A 20,835-nucleotide genomic window follows, 5' to 3' on the forward strand; every position below is an offset into this window, starting at 1 on the left:
TAAGATTTCACACCACTTACACCCTACTTCGTAGTAAGGAAGCTATGTGGTCATGCAATTAGAAAATGAATGTTTGATATTTTGAAACAAATTACTCTAACCTTCATTGTCTGTATTTGTAGCAGATGAGAAGGTCTGTTTACACAGGCAGCCCAATTCTGATCTTTTTCCGCTAATCGGTCTTTTGATCAATCACGTCAGATCTTTTTCAGAGCTGATTTAATTGGTCAAAAGACGATTAGTGGGGGGAAAAAGATCAGAATCATGTTGCCTGTGTAGACGCAGCCTTAGAGCAAGGCAGGAACTTAACCTGTACACCATGGGGGGTCTCCAAGAACCAGGTTTAAAGCACAACTGATTTCTTACCGCTCTCCAGGAAAAAACTGCTTGCCTTGTCCTAGGTGTCAGGGCTTAAAGAGAGCAGCGGTCGCACCGTCTAACATGTGATCCACTGGGGGAGCGAGATACAATACATGCACTGAGCTGTGTCTGCTTAAAGCAAAGGGGATGGAGTCACAACAGGACACAGGATGTACTGGTACCGCTGGTAGCTACCGAACCAACACGTCAAAATAGGGGATGAAATAAGAAACGGAGACTCTCTGTATTGTGGCTCACATTATTTCATCCTTCCTACATGGCCCAGCTCATTTATGAGAAGACTTTATATTCTTCTACTACCTGTAACTTTCCTTAGAAGAGAGAAAGAGCGAGTAGATCCCAGGTTTTGATGTTTTAATTAGTCATTGGGCTAACGGGGCTATGCCATAATGACTCGCAGTCTCGCACTCCCTCGCTCTCTCCCTCGAGCAGGATTTTACTTTTACTGCCAACGTGGGTTGACAGCTGTGAATAAATACTTGATGGAGGACTTTTGTGCTGGCATTGTGATGTGCTATAGAGAGGAAGAGAATCTTGGAGTAGAATCCATGTTTATGTTTTGGTGATTGTCCTCTCGCTGTCAACCGTTTTTTTTTTTTTGTTGTTGCAAAGCTATCTTGTCTTTTTTTAAATATTTTTTTTATTTTGTATGTTTTCAAATCCCCATGCCAAAACTCTGTCTAAAAAGACAAGATGAAGGTTGTGTATGCCGTTTGCTCTGGGCTACAGCACAAAGTACTTGAGCATATTTGATGAGTTACCCGGGCATTCTCTCAGGGATTGGGGTTTAGCAAATAGAGGGAACAACATTAGAAAACGGCTTCCCTCTGGATAACGAATAAGGACTTTTAGTGGATGGGGTGTCTAGGATGCCGTATCAAATGTATTCTGAACCTTTTCATTTTTTGCTTTTAGGAAATTCATATCGACAGCTATTTATATTTCAGCCATGTTCAAATATTTCGTGTGGAGCGTTATTGGTGCCACGAAAGACCCCTGTTATATTCAGCTGTTCTATCTCATTTCACAGATTGAGGTTTGCTGTAATGATACTGCAACATATGGAGCCTTCTATTGTATTGATACAGTGAAAGTCCTGCGAGAGGAACTATAATTAACAAACACATTCAATATTAGATGGTTCCTATATCTGTCTGGTCAGCCACTCTGTCTTTCACTCTCTCTCCATCTGTCCCTCACTATGTCTTTCTCTTTCTTTCTGCTGTTTCTCTCTCCGTCTCTCTCTCCCTCCCTCTCTCTACCCCTCTCCTTCTCTCTCTGTGAATCTAAATACTTTTCTTCAGCCTCAGCTACTTCGGCCACAAAAGAGATGTCCTGAATATGCATTATGATGTCAGAGGACATTAGTGTTAGTGTGTACATTAATGGCCTGGGTTACCTCTGCTGCGCATTTCACTAAAGTCTGTATTTTCTCTGTGTGTCTCTTCTCTCTCTCTCTCTCTCTCTCTCTCTCTCTCTCTCTCTCTCTCTCTCCATCCTTTTAGTCTGGTGGCGTCTAAAGAGCCAGAGAGTCCTCGGGGGAGAGCAGTGCATCCTCCGTCACCCTCCGACTTCTTGGACAAACTCATGGGGAGAACCTCAGGCTACGACGCCAGAATTAGGCCCAACTTTAAAGGTACAGTATAGGCCTACAGTTTGTTTCTGGCCAAAAGTAGAACTGGCAGTTACAAGTTAAATTCAGGCCAAACATTAAATGTAACTTTCCTCTTTACCCAATGAGCAAGTCAGTTCATCCTCGGTTCATCGACTGATGTGACGTACATACATGAATATCCACAATAATACTTTCCAGAATAAAGTTCCCATATCACCCTCAAAATCCTTTCATTATGTACCGTATTACAAGTAACATCCAACAGCACAACGTCAGGTGGCTGTTAGCTGCTGACTGAGGCCGAAAGTGAACAGTTCCTAAAATGGAGTCAGAACAGACGGTGTTTACTCTCCCGAGCCAAGAGGTCCCATCAGTTCTAGTGTTTACCATACTGCTGGCCAGGCCCAGGGACCGATTGCCTCCAGCCCTGGCCCTGTCCCTCATGGCAGAGGCCTGGCATTGGAATGGGAGTTAACAGAATGGTCTGTCTGGAAGTAAAAGACACGTTCTGTTTCTGTTTGTCACTTTCTATCTTGGCAAACACAGGAATACGAGTCAGATTGGAGTTGCCGTGACTACCCAAGTAGGAGTAGAAGGCCGTCCACGAACGCGTGCCATCACACTCTGTGAGCTGTCCTGATTGACATCATGTAGGCCATGTTCAATACAATGAGTAAAGAAAGAGTTCATGATAGGATGTTTGTGATAAGGCCATGGTCTAGAGAAGGGTTTGTTAGCCAATCAAAGAGGGATTCAGCTGAAAGATTGGACCATCCACAGGGTATGTGATGAATCAGTTGTGGTTGCCACATGTGGCCACATCCATCCACACATTTGAGCAGGAAGGGGAAATGGGATGGAGTGGTCAGTGGAGCGTTCAGTTGGAGCGGCAGAGAGAAACACACACACACACACACAAACACACACACACACACACACACACACACACACACACACACACACACACACACACACACACACCCACACTCTCCCTTATCTCTCCTTTTGTCATCATTGTCGAGTCACAGAACGCAGAAAGCCACGGGAATACGGATCGCCCGGCTCTGCTTGACATACCTGTCATGTATTATTTTACATGACCTAACCACTTACTGACATCACTGTACATGCTGCTCCAAGTGTATTGCTGTTTCTATTGTAGTGTAAAAAGCATGGTCAGAGTTTCTATGCCAGTCACGTTGTCACGACCGTGTGGAAGAGATTCGGACCAAAACGCAGCATGAGGAAAATAAGCCATCTTCTCTTTATTATTGAAGAAGGCAAAACGAAACAAAACACTTACAAACTACCAAAACAACAAACGATCGTGAAGCTAAATAACGTAGTGCACACACACAGGCTACAAACAGGCTACAAACGTTCTACATAGACACAGCTAGACAACTATACTAAACATAAAGCCAACTACTCTAAATAAACCCCCTAAACCTTACAATCACCCTGGACACTACAAAACCCACATAAATACCCATGTCACACCCTGACCTAACTAAAATAATAAAGAAAACAAAGAATACTAAGGCCAGGGCGTGACACACGTACAACAATACAACAGTGAAAGCACTTGAGAATATGTCCTTAAGACATGCTAATAATCTTGAATGGAAAAATTTGAAATTATGAAATGAAAATGACTGCTAATGTCGTAAAAAGCACGTTATGTTGTCAGATGTCAATGATACAGATGTAGGATCTTAATTTGAGTCAGTTTGCTACAGCAGGAAAATAATCCTGCAGCAACAGGAAATGTGGATTATAATTCATGGACATTTTTGTAGGGGTTTATACATTTTTCTTAAGGGAAAATCAAGTCTGACATTTTGGTAAACACTTTACTTGACACCCAGCGTCATAACATGTTGTCACATGGTCATAACCATATCATAATATGTCATAACAGCTGACATAACTTGTCATAACACTGTCATGACACATACTGTAGTTATGTTGTGACATGTATTGCATTTTATGTCTGGTTAGGACACCTACATAATGTGTCAAAACCCACACAACCTACAACACAAGGCAAAACATTCCATTACACCATAGTTTGTTATATAACATTTTCTGAAATGTAATATTGAATTATCATTGAAATTGCGCACAAATTGATGTCGGACATGCACCTACCACAATGCTCTGTTGCTGATGAGTGGGATAAATGCAGGAGCAGGACAAGACACCCTCCTTTTGACTGATGACTTTTCTTAGTCCAAGTAAAGTGACACAGGAGAAAGTTATTTAAAATATGATGAAAAAAAAACATGACTGTAAAGAATTAATTACAACAACAACAAAGGACTTAAGAAACAAACTTTCAAACGAAAGGAAACTTCTTGGCAGGGACAAAAGACATTTGAATAACTACAAGTTTGACATTTCCTGCATTGTTGGAAAGTTTTCCTGCAACAGCTGATCAAATTAAGATCCCACATCTGTGGGTTGGCATGTATTTTGTTTTGAGGGAAAAAAAACGGATAATTTATCAAGAATTGGAAGTAGATTAAGATATATGAATGCGTCCAGGGCTACAAGGCTATGCAGGATCTATTCTATTACATCATGTATAAGGCCATCATGGCATGGATTGATGGAACCACAGTTTTAAATATTCATGGAGGGGTTTAAGTGAAGATCTATGTTTCTCAAAGACATTGAATAATCCCTGTATATGTATTTCTATGCCTACCTGTCTTAACCTACTTTGAAGCTATATCATATTTCCGAATGCTATTTTCCTCTATCTAGGTCCTCCTGTGAACGTATCATGCAACATATTCATCAACAGCTTTGGCTCCATAGCTGAGACTACAATGGTACGTATATATTCATATAAATACATTTACTGCCTTCAATCCAGTCAATGTCAAACACATATATTTGAAAGTCAATGAAATGCAAAGGGTAGCATTGCCAAACGATGACAAACAACGTGACAGGGTGGGGGTAGTGTGTGTAACATGGGGTAGTGTGTGTGTGTAACGCGCCAGCGTGTTACCAGCCCAGGATTAAGTCCTGCATGTGTCTCCCAGGGTAGTGTCAGTGAGCAGGCTACAGGACAGAGTACACACACTCTCACTTTGTCTCACACACACACACGCATCCGGGCACACACACACACACACTGATAATGTGGACAAGGAAACATCATAACGCAGCGTGTTTCCCGGGCCAAGCATCTCTCAGACCTCTTCTCCACTCTCTCCTGGGGAGAATCTCTTACGTAAGAATCCATTTCCCTTCCCTTCCTCTCCCACTGAACGGATGAATTAAATAAGCACCATTAAGCTATTAGTGAGGGTACTTTACTGAAACAATAAAAATCCCCCTGAATAAGATATAATTTTATAAGAGGGTGTTTACTATTTGAATAAGATCATGAACGTGCCTGATGGAAAGGTTGTTTCTTAAAGAGGAAGGTTTTATTTTAACGTGCGTCTGTGACGTGGATCAGAGATGAAGTTGATGGGTTTGGATGGGGAATGGAGTTAAAGGACTCGACAATGGATCCCCTGGAGCAAGGATTTGAATGACTACTGAAAGGCACAGACACAATGGCATGGCATAGCAGCATACCACCCTGCATACCACTGCTGGCTTGCTTCTGAAGCTAAGCAGGGTTGGTCCTGGTCAGTCCCTGGATGGGAGACCAGGTGCTGCTGGAAGTGGTGTTGGAGGGCCAGTAGGAGGCACTCTTTCCTCTGGTCTAAACAAAGATCCCAATGCCCCAGGGCAGTGATTGGGGACACTGCTCTGTGTAGGGTGCCGTCTTTCGGATGGGACGTTAAACGGGTGTCCTGACTCTCTGAGGTCATTAAAGATCCCATGGCACTTATCGTAAGAGTAGGGGTGTTAACCCCGGTGTCCTGGCTAAATTCCCAATCTGGCCCTCAACCATCACGGTCACCTAATAATCCCCAGTTTACAATTGGCTCATTCATCCCCCTCCTCTCCCCTGTAACTATTCCCCAGGTCGTTGCTGCAAATGAGAATGTGTTCTCAGTCAACTTACCTGGTAAAATAACGGTAAAATAAATAAATAAAATAAATAAATAGGTACGCATGCACACACACACACACACAAAGCCCTGTTGCCTGCCTCCCCGTCCCGATCTGAATAAGTCATAGGCTCAGGGAGCTGGCACACAGGCTTACAAGTCATTACCAGTAATGAGACAAGCAGGACACACACACACCACTGCGAGGCTTCCTGCTTTATAGATACCCAACCAGCAGGCACCTCACAAATCATTCAGCAATTACAGAACTGCCTTAGGAACCACAGACCCAGTGGTGTTTGTAGAGGTAGAGATCTCTCTATCTTTCCATCTAGATGAAATAATCAATACACGCAAATGGAATTTGGTCAGTGAAGCTGGACGTAAAGATGATTTAAAAGACAAATTGGCTTGAAGTGGTTCTTGGGTAGTTTCTTATGAGTCGATGTAGATGGAAATGTTTTTACTACGACCCATAAAGGATTAGAATTGTCTCACTGGCTTTGACTCTGTTTTGCAAGTCTATAATGAAAAGTGACATGCGTATGAGTGATTTAGTTTTTATAATGTGGTGTTTGTATGAGTACCCCTTCATGGATGTACAAAGGTGCCAAATGATGATGAAGTCATCTGAAGCTAAGTGAGAAAACAGAAGTGAACACAAATCCTTCAATTTCTTAGCATTAGGCATAATTTGGGATTGATGGAGTGATGTGATAAGTCTGATGGTGAAAGAGGACGAGGTGGAGGTCTCCAATATATTTGAAGAGGGATAGCATGGAACTGCAAGAGATGGAAAGAGTCAGAAAATTGAGGGATTTCACAGTCCAGTGTGGCTGTGGGGGAAGAGGGGATGTGCAGTGAAGGACAAAGGAGCCATGCTGGAGAGAAAGGAAACAAAATTGAGAGAGCAAAAGACAGGAGAGGGGGATCATTCTCCTCCGTATGTCACCGCTGGATTAGAGAGCCTCAGGGGCAGCAGCAGCCCTACTCCCACCATCACCATATGTCCTCCTCCACACACACAGGGAGAAGATGTAACAGAGAGAGAGAGAGCGAGAGAGAGAGAGAGAGAGAGAGAGAGAGAGAGAGAGAGAGAGAGAGAGAGAGAGAGAGAGAGAGAGAGAGAGAGAGAGAGAGAGAGAGAGCGAGAGAGAGCGAGAGCGAGAGAGAGAGAGAGAGAGAGAGAGAGAGAGAGAGAGAGAGAGAGAGAGAGAGAGAGAGCGCGAGAGAGAGATTTATTTATTTATTTATTTTACTGAAGAGCACTAAGGCCTGACCCGCAAGGCGTCATGGCCCATCACAGGGAAAAGGTTTCATTCAGAGACAGACCGAGAGTGGGTGGGTTAAGTCTGTTTGAGCTACAGGGACAGAGTGGATTGGAGAATTCTGTTAGAGACATACAAAGATGTGATGTATTCCTTTCTGGGTCTGATATGATTAGATTAGAAAAGGACTCTGACCCTGTGTGGCTCTGATTCCTTCCCAGCAAGCAGCAGACCAGACGACAAGCCTTTCTGACTGTGACATGACTTCTGATAGCACAGAGCTGCTTTGACATGGGGATTGAACTGCTGTCAGTGATGGATGGAAACATTGTGTCATAGAGTACAACGGGGGAGGCTACACACTGCCACTTCTTATTTACTATGGCGTGTGTGTGTGTGTGTGTGTCCATCCTCCCCCTCTCATCTCAACCAACGAGGGTTGGTTTGACAGATCAGATCTGAGAATAAAGCTCAGTGGTCAATCCTATAGTACCAAGCTATAGTGACCACATTAAAGATGGTGGCTGTGTTACTGTTGGACCAGTGCGTCAACCTAGGTAACATAATTCAAAAAATACCCATCAAAGCCATCAGTTCAAGCTAGAGATATCAGTTTTTTGCATGGGCTGCGTCTCAATCCTTCGCATCCGCTTATGTCGGCCTTCCGCATCTGTGTCCATGTGGCACTGGAGGAGACAAGCCCTCGCCTTTCCTGTTGGGAGGCTAATGGAGCCCAGCTGAGGGTAATAAGTCAATCCAAGTGTGTGATTGGCTGGACAATCAGCCCCAACAGTTTATTAGGCTGCTGCTGTTGCTCCCATTTGAGGAGGGGGTGAGGGAGAGGACTGGAGACAGCAGCAGACAGGTTGGGGCTGAAAGGCTCTGTTTAAGATAGCCTTTGTTATTTGTAAGCATTTCTGTTGGTCAATTATGGAATAAAACCTAAGTTTACTCTGCCTCACTGAGCCTCTCCCCAGACTCTGTCACAGTCCAAAAAAACAAAAATATTTCCTGAGCTGTCTTATCTTCTAGATATACTGTAGGACAGACACTTTGAAACCTTATTCCTTATTATGTATTTTTTTACTTTCTGTTTTGCCATTTCTGAATGTGTTACTCAATGTGTTTCTATGGGCTATAGTAGTAAAGGAAATAGTAGAACCCCTTCCTCCAAAGGCTTAGAGGTTATTAAGAGCATTTACCATGCAGCAACCACGTGGACACAACACACACTGAGTGTACAAACATTAAGGACACCTACTCTTTCCATTAAGTAGACTGACCAGGTGAATACAGATCAAAGCTATTGATCCCTTATTGGTGTCACTTGTTAAATCCCCCGATCAGTATAGATGAAGGGGAGGAGACAGGTTAAAGAGGGATTTTCTTTTGCCTTGAGACATAGATTGTGTATGTGTGCCATTCAGAGGGTGAATGGGCTAGACAACATATTTAAGTGTCTTTGAACGGGGTATGGTAGTAGGTGCCAGACGTAGCGGTTTGAGTGTGTCAAGAACTGCAACGCTGCTGGGTTTTTCACGCTCAACAGTTTACATGTGTGCCAAGAATGGTCCACCACCCAAAGGACATCCAGCCAACTTGACACAACTGTGGGAAGCATTGGAGTCAACATGGGCCAGCATCCCTGTGGAACGCTTTTGACACCTTGTAGAGTCAATGCCCCGACGTATTGAGGCTGTTCTGAGGGCAAAACTCAATTATAGGAAGCCATTCCTAATGTTTTGTACACTCAGTGTATATGATGTCATGCTACATAAGTCGAGGTTTGCATCAGTTGAGTTCTGGAATCGACCACTTCTAGCAACATGTGCAACATGTGCAGGAGGACAGGAGGATGACTAATTATCTAGAGTGGTTGACTGTTTTTTTCCCTCTAGTTTTGCCCTTGTCTATTAATTAAAGCGGCGAGAGTGGTATGGTACATGGTCACATGGTAGACTAGAGTGACATGGTCACATGGTAGACTAGAGTGACATGTTCACATGGTAGACTAGAGTCACGTGGTAGACTAGAGCCATAGAGTCATGTGGTAGACTAGAGTCACAGAGTCACGTGGTAGACTAGAGTGACATGGTCACATGGTAGACTAGAGTGACATGTTCACATGGTAGACTAGAGTCACGTGGTAGACTAGAGCCATAGAGTCATGTGGTAGACTAGAGTCACAGAGTCACGTGGTAGACTAGAGTCATAGAGTCACGTGGTAAACTAGAGTCACGTGGTAGACTAGAGTCACGTGGTAGGCTAGAGTCATGTGGTAGACTAGAATCACAGTCACATGGTAGACTAGAGTCAGTCACGTGGTAGACTAGATTTACATGGGATTTCTAGAAGAACATCTTAAACAAAAGTGGAGACTGTGTCAGTGTTATGTCAGACAAGTATACAATAGGACCTCAAGGTGCCTGTATAGAATACAGTATGTTTACAATAGGACCTCAAGGGGCCCATATAGACTACAGTATGTTTACCATAGGACCTCAAGGGGCCCATATAGACTACAGTATGTTTACAATAGGACCTCAAGGTGCCTGTATAGACTACAGTATGTTTACCATAAGACCTCAAGGTGCCTGTATAGACTACAGTATGTTTACCATAGGACCTCAAGGTGCCTGTATAGACTACAGTATGTTTACCATAGGACCTCAAGGTGCCTGTATAGACTACAGTATGTTTACCATAGGACCTCAAGGGGCCTGTATAGACTACAGTATGTTTACCATAGGACCTCAAGGGGCCTGTATAGACTACAGTATGTTTACCATAGGACCTCAAGGGGCCCATATAGACTACAGTATGTTTACCATAGGACCGCAAGGTGCCTGTATAGACTACAGTATGTTTACCATAGGACCTCAAGGTGCCCGTATAGACTACAGTATGTTTACCATAGGACCTCAAGGGGCCTGTATAGACTACAGTATGTTTACAATAGGACCTCAAGGGGCCCATATAGACTACAGTATGTTTACCATAGGACCTCAATGAGCCCGTATAGACTACAGTATGTTTACCATAGGACCTCAAGGTGCCTGTATAGACTACAGTATGTTTACCATAGGACCTCAAGGTGCCTGTATAGACTACAGTATGTTTACCATAGGAACTCAAGGTGCCTGTATAGACTACAGTATGTTTACCATAGGACCTCAAGGGGCCTGTATAGACTACAGTATGTTTACCATAGGACATCAAGGTGCCTGTATAGTCTACAGTATGTTTACCATAGGACCTCAAGGGGCCTGTATAGACTACAGTATGTTTACAATAGGACCTCAAGGGGCCTGTATAGACTACCGTATGTTTACCATAGGACCTCAAGGTACCTGTATAGACTACAGTATGTTTACCATAGGACCTCAAGGTGCCTGTATAGACTACAGTATGTTTACCATAGGACCTCAAGGTGCCTGTATAGACTACAGTATGTTTACCATAGGACCTCAAGGGGCCTGTATAAACTACAATAAGTTAACCATAAAACCTCAAGGAGCCTGTATAGACTACAGTATGTTTACCATAGGACCTCAAGGGGCCTGTATAGACTACAGTATGTTTACCATAGGACCTCAAGGTGCCTGTATAGACTACAGTATGTTTACCATAGGACCTCAAGGAGCCTGTATAGACTACAGTATGTTTACCATAGGACCTCAAGGTGCCTGTATAGACTACAGTATGTTTACCATAGGACCTCAAGGGGCCTGTATAGACTACAGTATGTTTACCATAGGACCTCAAGGGGCCTGTATAAACTACAGTATGTTTACCATAGGACATCAAGGTGCCTGTATAGACTACAGTATGTTTACCATAGGACCTCAAGGGGCCTGTAAAGACTACAGTATGTTTACAATAGGACCTCAAGGTGCCTGTATAGACTACAGTATGTTTACCATAGGACCTCAAGGTGCCTGTATAGACTACAGTATGTTTACCATAGGACCTCAAGGGGCCTGTATAAACTACAATAAGTTAACCATAAAATCTCAAGGAGCCTGTATAGAAAATGGTATGTTTACCATAGGACCTCAACGGGCCTGTATAGACTACAGTATGTTTACCATAGGACCTCAAGGGGCCCATATAGACTACAGTATGTTTACCATAGGACCTCAAGGAGCCCGTATAGACTACAGTATGTTTACCATAGGACCTCAAGGGGCCCATATAGACTACAGTATGTTTACCATAGCACCTCAAGGAGCCTGTATAGACTACAGTATGTTTACCATAGGACCTCAAGGTGCCTGTATAGACTACAGTATGTTTACCATAGGACCTCAAGGGGCCTGTATAGACTACAGTATGTTTACCATAGGACCTCAAGGGGCCTGTATAGACTACAGTATGTTAGTGTGTTTCTATAAGAAGGACTAGAGATGGACTGAGTATTGCAGAAAAATGTGGGATGATCACCGCTGCTAGATATGTCCCAGATGGGTTGAAGGCCCTGTCCGCCATCACAGATTAGAGAAAAAAGGATGTTTGAATAAGCGACGAAATCGCACAGCTTTTCGCGAGCACCAGTGTCAGTTAAATGTGAACTCCCAAATGTGAGGTGTGTTACCCTGTTCAGTCTGTGTCAGAGAGCGGGAGAGAGCAGGCTCAGTGTCATTATTCATGATCAGCTGCTGAACGAATACACTTTGTGGAACTACCATTAGCAACTGATTTGGGATCAGCTCTCCCTAGCCGAGTCCTAACGTTAACCATTATGAAAACGAACAACTACACAGGCTACACCATGAACAAAACAAACACTGTCATGCCTAATCAAACCTATCCCAATTTTCCCAGTGGTCTGTCTGTCTTTTCAGCTCTGAACGAGCTCAAGTGAATAGATATTGTCATTCCCTTTTAAGTGATGAGTGCTAATGGTGATACGGCACCATATGTTTCATAGCAGGAGAGCTGCTGTACTGACGTTGTCTCCGAACAGCAGATGCCTTCAGATGGGATATGCCAGTCCTTTTCTCTCTACTGCACTTTATGTAACATCTACTCTAAATGTTAATGAAAGATCTAATAAAAGCAAATAAAAAATGTATTGCGTTTTCACCCGGCTGAGGTAGACGAGATATCTAATTACAGCTTGGTATTTGCTCAGCAACACTGGTAAGAAAAAAAGGCAATTTAGATTGATGTATCCCCTAAAATGAAGTATGATTTAAAATATATATATAACCTAGTTGAAAGTAAACAAAGGCTGAAACAGATGTTTATTGTTGGAGCATTCATTAAAAATGTATACCTGAAGTGCCTTTAGGGCATGTCATTTTTGACAGGGCTTTTTCCCCTATGGAACATAAAACCTGTGCAGTACTATACATGAATTCAACTGGACAGGGCATGGGCCGTACACTGCGACATGGACTATGGGGATCGGACGTAGAGATGTAAGGGACATTTTTAAGAAAGCAAATCCCTATAAAGCATCAGCTTTATTAGAAAGCCACGGTGGCGTCTGGCTAAGTGACCGTGACGGCAGCACAGAGAACAGGGAAAGGAACTGAAAGAATAGGGGAGTTGATCCCGGAAACACCAGAGGGATCCGACGCATCCGCGCCCCCGGGTCCCCACCATATGGGGACGTCATGGTCCTCTCTGCCTTGGTTCATTGATGTCAGCTCTCTGAACATCAGCAGGGACCACCGGGACCTTAGAGGGGGGGATACAGTACTGACTTCGGGTCCCCAAAGTGTCACCACCATATGCGGACTTCGCGCCCCTGTAGGTGCCCCTATGCCTGGTTCATTGGTGTCTGCTCCATGAGCATCAGCTGGGACCAGAGGACCCTAAACTCAGACCTCTGGGGGAATGTGATGAATGCAGAGGGGCAGGACACAGTACTGTAGCTCAGTGTACCATGTTAAAACCCTGCAGTCCACTGCAAATCACAACCTGTCACTAATTCCCTACTCCTCTCGCTCCCTCTCCCCTCTCCCTCCCTCCATCCACTAGGACTACAGAGTGAACATCTTCCTCCGTCAAAAGTGGAACGACCCCAGGTTAGCGTACACAGAGTACCCTGACGGTTCTCTGGACCTGGACCCCTCTATGTTGGACTCTATCTGGAAACCTGACTTGTTCTTCGCCAACGAGAAAGGTGCCCATTTCCACGAAGTCACCACAGACAACAAGCTGTTAAGAATATTCAAGAACGGCAACGTCCTCTATTCTATACGGTGAGTGTGTACAGTATGGATCCCACGAACACCCTTTTCGCATTATAATACCTAACTTAACCAAACTGGGCTCGGATAATTCCATCAACTATGGTGGATTCATTACCAGGCTAGCTCAGTACAGCTTGGTTTGGCTCAGCTCAGTTCGGCTCAGAAGTGTGAAAAACCCTCAAGAGGTGTGGGCCTAAGCATCGTCAAATGACCATCTTACGTTGATACATCAATCACATAATCAGACTATGGGCCCGTTGAATGGCCCGTAACTCACACCGAGTCTCATCCCAACTCGAAACATTCAATCCACGACACTCTTTAGAATAAAAGGTGCTATCTAGAATCTAAAAGGGTTCGTCGGCTGTCCCCATAGGAGAACCCTTTCAACAATTTTTTGGGGTTCCAGGTAAAACCCTGTTGGTTCCATGTAGAACCCTATTGAGTTCTATGTAGAACCCTTTCCCCATAGGGTGCTACATGGAACCCAAAAGAGTGCTACCTGGAACCTGGAACTAAAAAGGGTTCTCCTATGAGGACAGTTGAAGAACTCTTTTGGAACCCTTTTTTCAAAGTGTACTGACAAAAATGCTCTGCCACACCATCAATCACTTCTCATCTTCTGTCATTAAACATAAAGCCAAAACGGGGGGTGTCACAATGTTGTGTAAATCTCAAGGCGGAGCGGTGAATTGTTGAAAGCCTTGAGTCGACGGCATCAGTCGGGTTGAGTTATGGAGTTGTGATGTGGCGGGGCCGTAGAAAAGCTGTGATGGAAGGCTGAGAGGATATGACACGACGGAGCGGAGGGATCCCATCGGCCATGGAGTCCGTCCGCAGCCTGGCGCCTCCGGGGTGGAGGACGTAATTAAAACAGTCCAATTTGCAACCGTCAGCCTTCTTCGTTTTGTCTCTATCCTTTTTCTCATTCTTTCATTCCCTCTCCTCCAACTGGATGTCTCTCTCTCCATCCTTCTCTCTGCCTCTCTCTTTCTCTCTCTCTTCTTTCACACTTTCTTTTTCCTCTCTCTTTCTCTCTCTCCTCACCAGCGATTTAAGGCACTACTGGTTCAACACAGCCAAGTACACTTGACAGGATTTGTCCAGGCATGATACATGTGAATGTACACTCTTAGAAAAAAAGGGTTCCAAAACGGTTCTTCGGCTGCCCCTATAGGAAAGCCTTTTTGGTTCCAGGTAGAACTATTATGGGTTCCATGTTGAACCTTCTGTATAAAGGGTTCTACATGTAACTCGAAACTTTCGAGTTACATGTAGAACCCTTTATAACCCCTTCTACCTGGAACCAAAAAGGGTTCTTCGAAGGGTTCTTCTATGGGGACAGCCGAAGAACGCTTTTAGATATCACCTTTTTTTCCTAAGAGTGTTCGTTAGGCTGGACAAAGTTGAATTACTGTTTAATGGATGCCCGCCTCACTTTTCTCCACACCCCAATTTTAAAAAAAATACTAATAATTTTTTGGCCAATATATGCTCTGTTTATAATGCACTGTCCGCTCTCCTTTGAGGCTTTCCCAGAGACCAAACCGACTCAGATCACGCGCTCAGATCATGTTCGAGCCTCGGATTGGACAGTGAAACACACACGCTGGCACCTGCAGGCGACGTGCAGATGTTTAATGTCTCTCTCATGCCTTCATGGCTGAAGCCAGCTCAAATTCCTACTATTTATGTGTCCAGGTTAAACGTGGGACGTCCCTCATTATAAACAAACAGTCGGTTACATTCATGGTTATTGCATCGGAGATCAAGGCATTCATCAGCAAAGACGCAGTGCAAGCTGATAGTATTTTGGACAACCAAATTGAAGTCAAAATGATTGATGAAATCGAAGTGTGTCAGCTGAATGGTGATTTGCGACTTATAACTTACATTTTACCGGTACTACCAGTAGTAAGTAGTAGGCCAACCGATAACACCACGACGGAATGCGTTTGAAGTGATGATGCGCCGTCAAGAACAGCTAGCACGTCGAGCAAAGTGCATCGCCAGTGGCACGCACACACATCAGCAGGTGGGGGCTTTTCGTGGCAGCCAGACGAGACAGTCGGAGGAGGATGCGGTGAGAAGTTACTGGGCTCGAATTCAGTCACGTTTGATCTGTATAGCTTGATGCTTCTAATTGTGCATGTTATAAACAACATGTTTTTTTGATGATGATGAAAGGTTATACTGTATGGCTGGATTTGCGTATTTTATCCACTGCTACATTCATTTGGCAGACCTTACTTGATTGACCCTGTTTCTACAAGGCCTAGTCTATGAGAGGCCTAATCATATTTGTATGAATATTTTGTTAACGCCTCGGCTATAGAGATGCATTCAGGTAATGAACTCATATTTGTGCTTCAACATTTTAATTTGATTACAATTATTTACTGTTAATCATTCTTGAATTTGTTAGGCTATACAATTAAGCAGATTAATGCACTGATAAAACATTCATACATGAATTATTTAAAAAAATAAAGTTTTGAATATGATAGAATATTGCATTCTATTATACATCCTATGTGAATAATGTTCATTAATGTTAATTTGTGTATTAATAATGATAAACTGATAATCAGTCTGAAATTGAATATTTTGCGTATTGTTCATGTCCATATAGCCTAGGACAATGTGGTAAAGTCCTGTAATTCCTTATCCTCCTAATGATTTATTTTTATTTTTAAATGTGCTTGCTCGCCTCACTTTTCTGGGGGGAAAATCCGTTAAACAGTGAATCAATTTTGTCTGGCCTTAGCAGAAAATGTGCTACCACCTAATGTGATGGGTACCTACATAAAGGATTTCAAAACACATTCATAACCCATACTTAACACATTCATAAGGCACGTGATAATGGTGATGAATATGCAAAGTAGTTATGAATGCCTAATGTTAAGCCCCTTTCAAGTCAAACGATGCCTTATAGTTGTGATGTATACTCAAATGTTTTTATTTTCTATTGTCTGTTTTCCAGATTGACATTAACCCTTTCCTGTCCGATGGACCTGAAGAACTTCCCCATGGACGTACAGACGTGTATCATGCAGCTAGAGAGCTGTGAGTACAGCACTATAGTATTACTGTAGTAGTACTGCAGTATTTAGTATATTATCCACCCATTATAGCCCTGTGACTGCAGTATCCGTCGTGGATATTTGGAATAAAATGACAAAAGCCTGTTACGTAAAATGTTCAGATTGAATTTTTCATCTGACAGGCAGTTGGGAGCTTTTTATAGTTCTAAAAATAATGAGGTCACTGGTAAAATAATATGATAAGATTTGCGGTTGAGAGAGCGTGGGCATGGGTTTACCTGGGTAGGATAATAATGCCTTGTCATGCCAGTGTGGGTGGTATGTCCTCTTGTGACCACACAGATGCACGAATGTAGGCTCTCGCTTACACGCACACACGCACACGCACACACACACACACACACACACACACACACACACACACACACACACACACACACACACACACTGCTGACCTAATACTCTAGACTCTCTTCCTGCCTGGACTGTCTCCATGGCCTTGTGGAATGGACTCATTCAGGCCAGTAGACCAGTAGTTATTGGCTATGAAGGCTACGAAGGCTGTTAGTGGAGGGTTATTAACATATATTTAGATATGCAAAAGTCTGCACTTCTAATAAGGGAGGACATGTATAAGCATATCAAGTGCCAGCATAATTATTGGAACATTTTACGGGGTAATCTTCAGATTGTCCTTGAGTAAAACATCAATATCTAGCTGCGTATATCGATATTAAAATTCATATACACTTCTTTCGCATAGTATTACTACATAATCTTAACCATATTTTTGACCCATAGCACTTGTCCATTTCAAGTCCCAATCACTCCATCCATCAAGATGAGCCGCCTCAATTTGTGAGTGGGGTTCCTACACAGCAGAAATCAATCCCTGTGGAACCATCAATCACTATGCGTTCCCCATCTCTCTACAGCACACTCCCCTATTAGCTTTTACCACATGGACTAAAGGAAGTGTTCCGTTTCCTTGTTAAAGATGTGTGGACTTGAGGAGACACAGCACTGGATGTGTCCGCTGTCCACTAAAAGATGTAGCAAATACTTACATTTGCACAGAGGCCCCGAGTGTGTCACAAAATAATTCATGCCGATTGCTGCTGTGTCGCAGCTGCAGAGGCTTTTAGCCGGGACATCTCTGTCTCTGTGTCAGAGAGTTTGTTGTACTCCCCTCCCCTTGCTCTCTCGCTCTCTAGTCAAAACATGACTGTGGTAACGCCAGTCACAGGATAACACTTTACTCCCACAGAGCTAGCAGCAGTGGACACGCTGGACCCACTAAACTAAAGCCTGCTCTGCTCAGCCAGCCGCTGAACGGCTTGGATCAGATAGGCCAAGCACGTTAACCCACAGAAGATAATGTAGGAACACTCCAATCAGCATGAATTGGAGCCAATGACTTGAGGAATATATTGAAGAAATACAGAGGGAGCACATATGATATAATATGAATAATGTATTAACAATCTGTATGATGTGCTATAACTTGGTCTGAACATGAATTGACTCTGAATTGACTCTATTTTTAATAAGCAAGGTACTGTGTTGAGAAAAGCGTATAATTTGACTTATAGGCAGAGGTTAGCATACATGGCCAGATGTGGGAGACATAGTGGAATCAATGTCCGGTAGCGAGTAGGAAGCCCTCCTTTATGTCTCCCTTCATTACCTACAAATTAAATATGTTCAGAGGGGTGGCAGAGGGTGGATTAATTTATATTAATAGTAATGACCATGCTAAATGACCCCCCCCCTCCCTCGGTCTCCTCTAACTCTCCTGTCTCCTCCCCGTCCTCCCTCTCCACCTCCCCTAAACCTTTCCTCCCCCCTCTACACCTCTCTAACATGTGGAAAGAAGTACTGGACACAGAGACGCTATAATTACATGGAGCACCATCATTAATTGTTTTATACTTTTTTACCCACCCTGTCCGTTCCGGTGCAGTTGCGGCCCGGGGGGATAGTTACCATGGCGCTGTACTGTTTAATGCTTGGGGAGATCATTTGTACGGCCTTGCGTTATTTCATTATTTTATGTACCACAGTTGGTGAGGCCCTTCTGGCTGGCTTTAGCCATTGAAATGTGAGTTCAAAGTGGAAAGGGAATGATGTTGATGGGTCGATGCCCGGTGTCTGGAATGGAGGGAAATAGATAGAAATGGGTTATTTTATGTCATTTATTAAATCTTATCAATTATTATGAATGGCTATGATGGTCGGTCTGTTGGGATACTGTAGCGTCATTTAGAATGTATGCATGGCCGGTATTTAGCCTAATAATGTCATCATTTATTGGATTTGCATGGTGCTTTTCCAGATGCTCCACGTGCTTAACATAGGGGAAACACACATAGGGGGGAAACTCACCTCATCCACCACCGTCAGACGTAAACTGGCATTCGAAAATCAGCCATTAGTGCGAACCAATAGGAACGTAGGAGCAGAGGAAGTTCTGAGTCATGTTGTGACTACAGTACATTGACTCATACTGCGGAGGCTGCTTTGACTCGTTTCATCTCCCAATATTAACCCAAATGTCTGCACTGCCTAGTCCCCTGGGCTGGTGAACTGCATCATGGGATACTTCGGGTTAAAGATAAATAGCCTACATGCAGGGTTGAGATATATTCAAGGTGCTTCTATATCCAGCTGCAGATATTTCATATAATTTCTCTTGATTATTTAACTCTTGTCGGTATCTTTCAGTGTCCTTACGTTCAAAGATATATATTTTCCTACTGGAGACTGGATAGCTTTTTCGTCTTGCACAACAGTGCATACCTGTTAGAATGCCCGTTCCCTGTAGCTGGCTGATGGACACCATAGGAGATGTTAATGTTTCAAATGGAAAGAGGTCATTAGGATGACGAGAACTCAGTTAACTGGGACCTTATTCCGAGGAATAAACCAATGGATTCCTTTTCTCCCCATTTCAAGGTCCCAGTTTTACATGCAGTTCCTGAGATATCATCGTAAAGTCAACATGGCTTTAGAATCAGACCCGTTTTGTTCAACTGATTACATTAGAATACTTTCCATCCCTCCTCCTTTCACGTCAGTCACTCCATTATCTGTAAGGCATCAGTCATACACTCCATCCCTCCTCCTTTCACGTCAGTCACTCCATTATCTGTAAGGCATCAGTCATACACTCCATCCCTCCTCCTTTCACGTCAGTCACTCCATTATCTGTAAGGCATCAGTCATACACTCCATCCCTCCTCCTTTCACGTCAGTCACTCCATTATCTGTAAGGCCTCAGTCATTACATTCCATCCCTCCTCCTTTCACGTCAGTCACTCCATTATCTGTAAGGCCTCAGTCATACATTCCATCCCTCCTCCTTTCACGTCAGTCACTCCATTATCTGTAAGGCCTCAGTCACATTCCATCCCTCCTCCTTTCACGTCAATCACTCCATTATCTGTAAGGCCTCAGTCATACACTCCATCCCTCCTCCTTTCACGTCAGTCACTCCATTATCTGTAAGGCCTCAGTCATTACATTCCATCCCTCCTCCTTTCACGTCAGTCACTCCATTATCTGTAAGGCATCAGTCATACACTCCATCCCTCCTCCTTTCACGTCAGTCACTCCATTATCTGTAAGGCATCAGTCATACACTCCATCCCTCCTCCTTTCACGTCAGTCACTCCATTATCTGTAAGGCATCAGTCATACACTCCATCCCTCCTCCTTTCACGTCAGTCACTCCATTATCTGTAAGGCCTCAGTCATACATTCCATCCCTCCTCCTTTCACGTCAGTCACTCCATTATCTGTAAGGCCTCAGTCATACATTCCATCCCTCCTCCTTTCACGTCAATCACTCCATTATCTGTAAGGCCTCAGTCACATTCCATCCCTCCTCCTTTCACGTCAGTCACTCCATTATCTGTAAGGCCTCAGTCACATTCCATCCCTCCTCCTTTCACGTCAGTCACTCCATTATCTGTAAGGCATCAGTCACTTTCCATCCTGGGAAATCATTGCCTGAATTAACAAATTTTTTTTACGGATTAACCATTATAATCCAAGGTTGTTGTGGATTGGCCCATGAAGTCTGTCAGTGCTTATTCCTTTAGCACAGAAGACAGTGCGACATTAGCAACATTGATTCCTGGTTGATCTGTTGACATGAACAACTTCTCCTTGATGCAGTGTAATCTATAGCGTTGACATTTCATGTATGATACAGCATATAACACAAAGGGTATCCATGATGTTTTGATCTTCCCATAAATCTGGTCCAGGTGGAGATATGAGATGCATAAATCATCAAGT

General features: G+C 43.5%; 1 protein-coding gene across 3 annotated transcripts in view; it reads left to right on the forward strand.

The window, feature by feature from the left end:
* glra3 (glycine receptor, alpha 3) overlaps nucleotides 1-20,835 on the forward strand; it is a 103,714-nt gene that overhangs the window by 38,877 nt on the left and 44,002 nt on the right. For all 3 annotated transcript variants that reach the window (XM_071407402.1, XM_071407403.1, XM_071407401.1), the window contains exons 2-5: nucleotides 1,887-2,017; nucleotides 4,766-4,833; nucleotides 13,272-13,495; nucleotides 16,473-16,555. In XM_071407402.1, the coding sequence (XP_071263503.1) occupies nucleotides 1,887-2,017; nucleotides 4,766-4,833; nucleotides 13,272-13,495; nucleotides 16,473-16,555 (506 nt within the window). The remainder of the gene's footprint in view (nucleotides 1-1,886; nucleotides 2,018-4,765; nucleotides 4,834-13,271; nucleotides 13,496-16,472; nucleotides 16,556-20,835) is intronic.

The sequence above is a fragment of the Salvelinus alpinus genome, chromosome 6 (assembly GCF_045679555.1).
Source record: "Salvelinus alpinus chromosome 6, SLU_Salpinus.1, whole genome shotgun sequence".
NCBI lineage: Eukaryota > Metazoa > Chordata > Actinopteri > Salmoniformes > Salmonidae > Salvelinus > Salvelinus alpinus.